At 39.7% G+C, this 8,457-nt stretch overlaps 1 protein-coding gene across 2 annotated transcripts; it reads right to left on the reverse strand.

Annotated features, from left to right (window-relative positions):
- Positions 1-336: 336 nt before the first annotated feature.
- LOC103711574 (pentatricopeptide repeat-containing protein At1g66345, mitochondrial-like) lies at positions 337-6,777 on the reverse strand. 2 transcript variants are annotated; one of them, XM_008797778.4, is made up of 2 exons: positions 2,933-6,777; positions 337-970 (listed from the first exon to the last, which is right to left on the reverse strand). In XM_008797778.4, the coding sequence occupies exon 1, from the start codon at positions 6,164-6,166 to the stop codon at positions 4,427-4,429; it is 1,740 nt and encodes a 579-aa protein (XP_008796000.3). In that variant the 5' UTR covers positions 6,167-6,777; the 3' UTR covers positions 337-970; positions 2,933-4,426. The 2 variants fall into 2 exon arrangements, with proteins under 2 accessions (XP_008796000.3, XP_038990344.1); XM_039134416.1 differs by having other exon boundaries at positions 2,581-6,777.
- Between the last annotated feature and the right edge of the window lie 1,680 nt (positions 6,778-8,457).

Consider the following 8,457-nt stretch of genomic DNA (forward strand, 5'->3'; position numbering starts at 1 on the left):
GTATCAAGTTTAAACCAATCCCGGCAGGGGAAGCGCGGGATCTATTTTACATATGCACCCATGTCAGAATAAGCATATTTAAAAGATCTATCATGTTTTTTTGATCTTGTATACAGGATTTGAAATAGTACATCAAAGCTAGTTCAATAATTATATAATGATAATTAAAATTAGATCTCTATAAAATTAAGATAAGCTGGTATTACATAAAGATCTCTATTACATAACAAGGATGGAAGATGAGCTGGTATTGGCACAAAGTGTGCAGAAACTATGTCACTAAGTTCAACCTTGATATGTGCCATATTATATGTAGGCCATAGTTGAATTCAAACATTTTAAACAAGTCTTTCATGTAAAATATCTACTACGAGAAGCTGCATTTAGGCCAGTATAGGAGGCACAGCCATAAATTCAAACCTACCTTTTGGATTATTACATATAGATGCAGGCCTATATAGAAAAATATCTCAAGTAAATCCCTTACAAAAATACGTTACCAGGTAACTGATGCATTATAACCGTAGTCCTGTAGATTTAGTTTGAATTACCCCTGGTTTGCTGGGACTCAGTCTAACTTTATATTAAAGTACTCTTACATACAACCTCTTGCATCATAGCGAAGTAAGAGATTAGTACAACTGACATGATTTCATGATTTTCCCGGAAGATGTTTTCCAGACCAACCTGTTTGAGAGCTGGCATTCCTTTCGGTTAAGGACTGCTTCATCAGTGAGTATTTTGGGGCACTTAGTGCGGTTACCACCTTTCTGCTGATCAAAAGATTAGATGGATTCCCTGCTGGATCTTGTGAACCTCTAGTAACAGAAGCCGATCCTGAAACATCAAGCTTTGGAGGAGCCATGTTTTACTAAAACAGGTGGTGCACCATTAAGCAGGATCGGCAGCTGAAGCCAATGCCACGGGGACTATACTGGGTGGATAACGAACCAAATGGCAATGATAATCTCTGCCAGAATTAAGAGAATCAACAAAAAGCATCAGGCATACCAGCTATTTGCACATGGCAAGGTAAAGAAAAATACAAGTAAACCTATACATGCAACAATGGAACACTAGGGTAGAAACAGTTTACTCCAAAATAGATATCATTAGCAGGTGAAGAAGAACCTCCCAAAGTATTAAATGGTCCTAATAGGTTTTTATATATAATTAATGAGCCATATCCATATAGGTCAGATTTATGGATCAGTATAATATTTTGGATCATAAACACAAAAAGGAAGATACACACACACACACACACATATATATATATATATGCAATTTCGAGATATTGATCCAACAGAACAATATATTCTTCTCCTACTTGCAAAAGCTTTCTCAACTACACAGGAGAAAGCAATCAACATTAAGTCACCATGTTCTACGCTTGATGGTACATTTTCTAAACAAAGGAAACCATTCATCGAAAATCAAATGAGGTAACACAGAGAGATAACTTAAGCACCAAATTTCTTCACAGACAATTATAACAACATACAAAGTCTCAACAAGGTGATAAATCCTGCATCAGTTATGAATAATCTATAACAGATTCCTATCAACATCATGTTCTTATACATAACTAGACATGCATGCATGCTAGCTCACACATGCATGCACCAACACACACATGCATGCATGTATGTACAAACACAAACACGCACACATAGTTCAAATAGCAGGCATCCTGACAATATAAGCAGGGAAAAAAAACTGAAGTACCATTGAAGAAGCTCGGGGGTGGGGACTCCCAAGTGATGAAAACCAACCGGATTGCTGCAAGAGCAAAAGAGAAGTCCTAGGTATCCTGAGCTATCCTAGTCCCAAGCTATCACTAAACTTTCTTGATGTTAAATAAAACCAGGAGGCCTAACAGAGGAGTCTGTTTGCTGCCCAACAGAAAAACATAGATTTTTCTCTCTCAAGTTCAGGAGCACCATGTCTATCCATTTCAGTTATCAACCTTAATATGACTCTCTTTAGCTAGGTCTGGGAGAATTTCACCCCCATAACATGCCATAAGTCAACATGTACAAATGTATGTGAAATGCTTATTGCTGTTACTATGGGAGCATGTGACTTAAATAATGCCAAAAGATCTTGGGTCAGCTTCTCTCAGTGCATGCACTGGTGAGAGGTTCCAGGTTTGAACCAGGAAGGTGACAATCAGTGTATTTCTTCTTTTTTTTTTAAAAAAAAAAGTAACTTGATTAAACTCTTTAATCAGTAATATTGACTAATTGTTGCTGACTAAGCTAACTCTTTAATGAGTTATATTGACTAACTGTTGCTAATTAACTTGCCCCTAAGGGAAAGATGAATTCTATGCTTATGACTAGTAAGACCATTTTTATTAGAAAAAACGTTAAAATAGACCTATTTTATGACTGAAATGCCTCTGGGATGAAATGCTTATTGGTAAGAGTTAGTTATCAAAAGGCATATGGACCTACATCATGTGTACGATCTCTAATTTAAGGCACAGACTTTACACAGTATATGAATATGTAAATCCAGCATATGATGCAACACAAGAAGGATTGGAAGACATCAATCAATACAATTATGACCAACCTCTCCGAACATAACAAGATTGTGGCCAAGTTGCTCATAGCTCCTGGACACATCGTTGTTCTGTTTGCTTGAGCCTCTCAGCTCTAGGCTGAAACTTCGTGCTTGGCTCATTAGGGACGTTAGAGACTAGAGGGTTACAGATAACTAACATTGTTCCAACGTTATTTGTTTGACTGACCTCCATTATGTGGATAATTGCATTGACAACTTTTTCTGACACTGTTGTTTGCATGTGTGACTCCTTGTAAAAGCTTCTTGAAGGGCAAATTTAAGGCACATGAATATGTAAATCCTATATATGATGCAACACAAGAAGGATTGGAAGACATCAATAAATACAATTATGGCCAACCTCTCTGAACATAACAAGATTGTGGCCAAGTTGCTCATAGCTCCCGGACACATCGTTGTTCTGTTTGCTTGTGCCATTCTCAGCTCTAGGCTGAAACTTCGCGCTTGGCTCATTAGTGACGTTAGAGACTAGAGGGTTACAGATAGCTAACATTGTTCCAACGTTATTTGTTTGAGTGACCTCCATTATGTGGATAATTGCATTGACAACTTTTTCTGATACTGTTGTTTGCATGGGTGACTCTTGTAAAAGCTTCTTGAAGGGCAAGTAATGCAACATCATAACTCCTCTTTGTTACTGATGCTTCCTCTGCAAATTTAAAAGACCGTACACATATATCATTAAAATATTGTGCAACAGATTGTGAGCAGTCGCCATGCACAGTGCAGCCTTCATCCAAAACATGTCTGCTCTTTGCATCCTTTGTCCACCGTTTCAGTATAAAGAAAGATGGAACTTCCAGAACACCTAATGCTAGGAAAACACCTAATGGGACCCATTGTTGCTGATCCTCATATAAACTTTGCAGCCACTCCTCATTTACAAGACCAAAACGATGAATTAATTTCCACCACCTCCTCTCAAACTCATCAGCTGTTGTAGAGTCATAAATGCATTTATTGAGTTTTTTCAAAAAGTTCTCACAGGCTTCGCAAACATCACCTAGTTTCCCAGGGACCCTTTTAAGGATATGCCACAGGCAATAATGGCGACGAGTCTCAGGGAATACCTGTGAAATTGCTGCAGCTATATCTTTGTTATAGTAAGAAATTATTGCTTTTGGAGGCCTGGCTGACATCGCATCAAGCCATGTTTTAAACAACCACACGAATGATGCTGTACTCTGATCTGCAACCAATGCACATCCAAGCAAAATAGACTGCCCATGATGGTTAACTCCTACAAAAGGAGCAAATGGCACCTTATACCCATCAGTCAAATAAGTGGTATCAAAGGTTACTACATAGCCAAAATGAGTGTATGCCACCTTAGCCTTGGCATCAGCCCATAATACATTTTTCAAGTGTTGCTCCCCATCGGATTCCACTGCATAAGAAAAAGCAGGGTTTTTTCAATGCATATGAATGAACAGCATGTGAATAGCATGTGCATCTGCTGGTGCAAAGAACCTTCTCTGCCCTCTATCCATAAGGTTTTGGCATTCTCCATCTTGACCACCAGATTGTTCTTAAGAAGCATTAAGAATCTCCTATATTAGGAACTATTGGAAAGCTCATGTTCTTAACAAGCATTCAGCAACAATGTCCTTTTGCTCAGTCAGGTGCCTTCAATCCATTGCCTCCTTGCCCTGCTATTCAGGTTCTACTGCTTTTGTTTTGATGCTAACTCAACGATGATTAACCAAATTCCTTGATAAAGACATTAAAACACACTCAGCAACACTATGCCAAACTTCAAAAATGTGAATATACCATACAATTATGCAGGACCCTTTCCAAATATATAGCATACAATTATGCAGGATGTTTACCATTAGCTCTTGAGAATTTCTGAAGCCTCGATTTTACATCGAACAGATCTATCTTCAAGCATTCTCTTCACTAACAGGATAAAGCTGCTGGGACAAGGTTGGAGCTTTTTCCCAATCATCTCATCGTAAAAATAAAGGCCCCTCTTTGTATTACTCTTTTCACAATAACCTGTTATCAGTGCATCATATATACAGCTAGCAGGATCCAGTGATTTTGTACCCATAGCAACTAAAAGTTTTTCAGCTTCCTTCAACATCCCACATCGACAAAGGTTTCGAACCAATGAAGCATAAACTACAAGACCAGGATTAATTCCTCTATGCCCCATTTCGTAATAAATTTTGAGAATATCTTGAGCATTTCTGTTCTCCCCATAACCATCAATGAGTTTCAAATACGTCTCTTCATTAGGAATAAATCCTTTATCTAACAGAACAGTCAAGATCTCATTGGCCTTCTCGACATTTCCAGCTTCACAGAGCTTGCCCAACATCTCATTGCAAGCATCACAAGCAGGCAAAAACCCATCTTTGAGCATTCTCTCATAATAATTCAAGCTCTCCTCCAATCTCCCTATTCTAGTGCACCCCACTATAAGATAGCTATAGGTCTCTTCATATGGCTTCAAGCCCATGGACTGCATCTCTTGCATCAATCGAGCAGCCTCTTCGATGCATCCCTCCTTACAATGAGCACTGATAAACGACGTATAAACAAAGGCATTCAAGTTACATCCTCTACCAACCATTTCATTACGTGACTCATAGGCTGAATCCAATTTACCCATCTGGCAGTAAGAAAATATGATCAAAGAATACGCAACATCATCAAACACCATGTTGTTCTGCAACATTCTCTTCAACAACAACATCCCTTCTTCAGCTCTACCCTCCTCAAACATCCGAAAAACCAACGTAGCATTAACAATGACACCTGGAGCACATCTCTTCCCATGAATTCGATCTAGAACAGTCATCATCTTTCGCAAAGCTCCTTCTTTGCACATCGCATTTATCATGGTCTCGACTGTAGTTTGATTTGGATACAGTCTCCTCTCAATCATATACTCAAACACCATCCAGGCCAATGCATTTTGATCGGATTTCTGTGCCACATGCAACAGAGTGTTGAAACTAATGATACTCGGATTGAACCCATGATCTCCCAAGCATCGGCAAGCATCAAATGCGAGCTCAACCATCCTCATCTTTGAGTAGGTCTGCACTAAAAGATCAAAAACTCGGGGACCAGGAAGAACAGCTTCCTGAGTGATCAAAAGCAACTCAACAACTAAAGAATTTGGATTCCCAGCTTCCGAGTTCTTCCTTATAGCCGACTCAAGTAGCGCACGGGCATGGATCAGAAGCCCAGCACGAACAAGAATATGAACTATAAGACAGTAAGACTTGAGCCCGTGTTGGAATTTCCTAAATTGACAGGCCCAGTGGAAGAAAGTTAGCGCCTTTTTGGCATCCATGGGTTCCTTGAGATCGAGAAGCACTTTCTCTACAAGGGATTGAGTTAGTTCGGTGGATCCGAAGCTGGAACTTAGGCTGTCCCAGCTTCCTCCTCTGCTCAAAAGGTTGGAGATTGGGGATGACCAATCCGAAGCCACCGGTTCCTCGGGTTGGGTGCGGATTAGTTTCGGATATGGAAGAAGGGGGCAATGGAAACGGAGGGCTTTGGCGAGAGGTTCCATGAAGTGGCCGATGCTTCGAGATCTAATAATGGCAGCATTCATGGAGAGATTTGGGGGGATTTTTTCGGAGGAAGGATTTCGGAATGGGGAATGGAAACTCTAGAATCTTGGGTAGGGAAGGAGATGGGGAATCCTCTTCTAACCGAATATTTTATTAGATACAAATATGATGACAGGTACATTGTGTTTGAGATTAGAGTCAGAAGGGCGCCCGAATCGATCTCAATGTCGGAATCTATCCGCCAGATGGACTCGAGGAGGAGCCTCTCAGAACTCTTTTTCTCTCATCGCACGTACCGAGCACATGCCTTTCCTTTTTCTTTTTTTTTTTAATTTATCCATCTAGGCCGATCAAGTCGATCAGAACCAGCTCCCCATTGAGCTTAGCAGTTGGGTTATTACACGCTCTCCCTTTCCCCAATTTCAGTATGCGTCAAGTCAGTATAAAATGTATCGATACTAATGACCATAGGTAGATGCTTTGCTCGCTCTTTTTTCTCTCTGTCCTCTATCTTTCTCGAAGATGATGATCTTGACGGCTTCACCCTCTCTCAAATTCATTCTTAAAGATGATGACGATTCTGATGGCTTCGCCTCCCTCTCTCTCTTTCTCCTCTCTCTTTCAATCTCTCCCCCAAAGATGATGACCCCGATAACTTTGTCCCTCCTCTCTTTTTCTCCTCTCTCTCTTTCACTATCCTTCTCCCTCTCCACCCTCTCCCTCTCCCTCTCCCTCATCCTACTTTCAATATGCCTCAAGTCTATACAGTACGTACCAGTACTGTACCAAACCGATCACCTACCAATATGACCCGCGACACCATTTCAATAAACCTTATGTGTGCACTACAACCAATGGTTCGTACCAAAGTGTATCCAAGATAGAGATGAAGTATGATAACCCACTAGAATAAGTTTATTTTGATGATGAGAAATTAAGAATCTTATGATTGATTGGCTTGAGAGCTAACAGCGGCAACCAGAGCTTGATAAATTAGGAACATCACCTCAACTAGCTACCATCATAGCAAAGGAAGATTGGGTGAATGAAGAGCAGTGGGAAAAGAAACACATGCTATGCTCACACCAATCGATGCCCAATGACAGGACCAACCACAATGGTCAAGGGGGAGCACATCAAGAGTGCAACACTCTATGGCAGTGAAATGTTAAGGAAAGGTCACCATAGAACCAAATCCAGTTAGATAAGGAGGGCCAATTATGGTGGTGGGCCTAGTCGAACCACCCATAAAAGCTAGTCCGGTAGCCATGGAAAGAAGATATTTCTCCAAGTAACAAGAAATGGAAAGAAAAAAAAGTTGCAAATCCATAGGAAAGGGGTGATGAGGAGCTTGCTCACTCAGATTCTGCGACTACTGAACCCTCGGACAACCGATTGCCCAAATCATCTTGCGGTACAATTAATGATGCTAATTACATTTTAAGTGATGATGCATCTGATGGCCAAGGAGGCAGCAATGCAATGTGTCTCACAACACCTAGTCTAAGTCTGCTCACTAGCAAGTTGTATTTCACTCATGCCATGCAAGATGCAGACCATGATGGACATCGTAAAGCAAGCAAGGATACAATAGCATATAGAATATTGGTTCCTCGAGATGGTTAAGGACATGACATTGCTACAACTGACAAGTAGAGTAGGGTCTCTGGACATCTCTGGATTCTCATCATACTCTCGATCCTATTCAGCACAATTAAGGTATTATCCTATGCATATCCTTCGTTTGAGGTATCATATTTGAGTGACTATTATTATCCATAGATTGAGCTAGATTATAGGTTAGATTTCATTGCCACAATCTTCTCTCAAATGGGAGTAGGATGCTTGGCCTAGTATCAGATAGAGGATTAGTATCAAGATAGCTATCCATGAAGCCCATATTATTGGATAGAAAGGTTGGCACAATATCTTGAAGTCAAATTCAAAACCTCGACTATGAAAAGATCTCAATGTTTAAGAATGGCAGAGACACTCCATGAGGGATTCAGATGTTGGTATGTATTTTAATTCAAATAAATTTGATATACGTATTTTCAAGCTCAAAATACGCATTATCTATGTTTAATTATGATAAATCTATATTTAATTGTTAAAATTAGATCCATTGAGCAATCATACGATCTCTCAAGACCAACATAAAATAAAATGATATTAAAATCATAATTCAAAGATCCATAAACCTTAAGTATCCTTACAAACCAAAAAAGTGAAAAATTGAAAAAAAAAAAAAAGCAAAAACAGAGAACCGATGCCAAGCAAGTATGCTTCGATGTATTGTGTCGATATGGTTCAGTTCAGTACCATATTGTAC

This window comes from Phoenix dactylifera, chromosome 15 (assembly GCF_009389715.1).
Source record: "Phoenix dactylifera cultivar Barhee BC4 chromosome 15, palm_55x_up_171113_PBpolish2nd_filt_p, whole genome shotgun sequence".
Classification (NCBI taxonomy): Eukaryota; Viridiplantae; Streptophyta; class Magnoliopsida; order Arecales; family Arecaceae; genus Phoenix; species Phoenix dactylifera.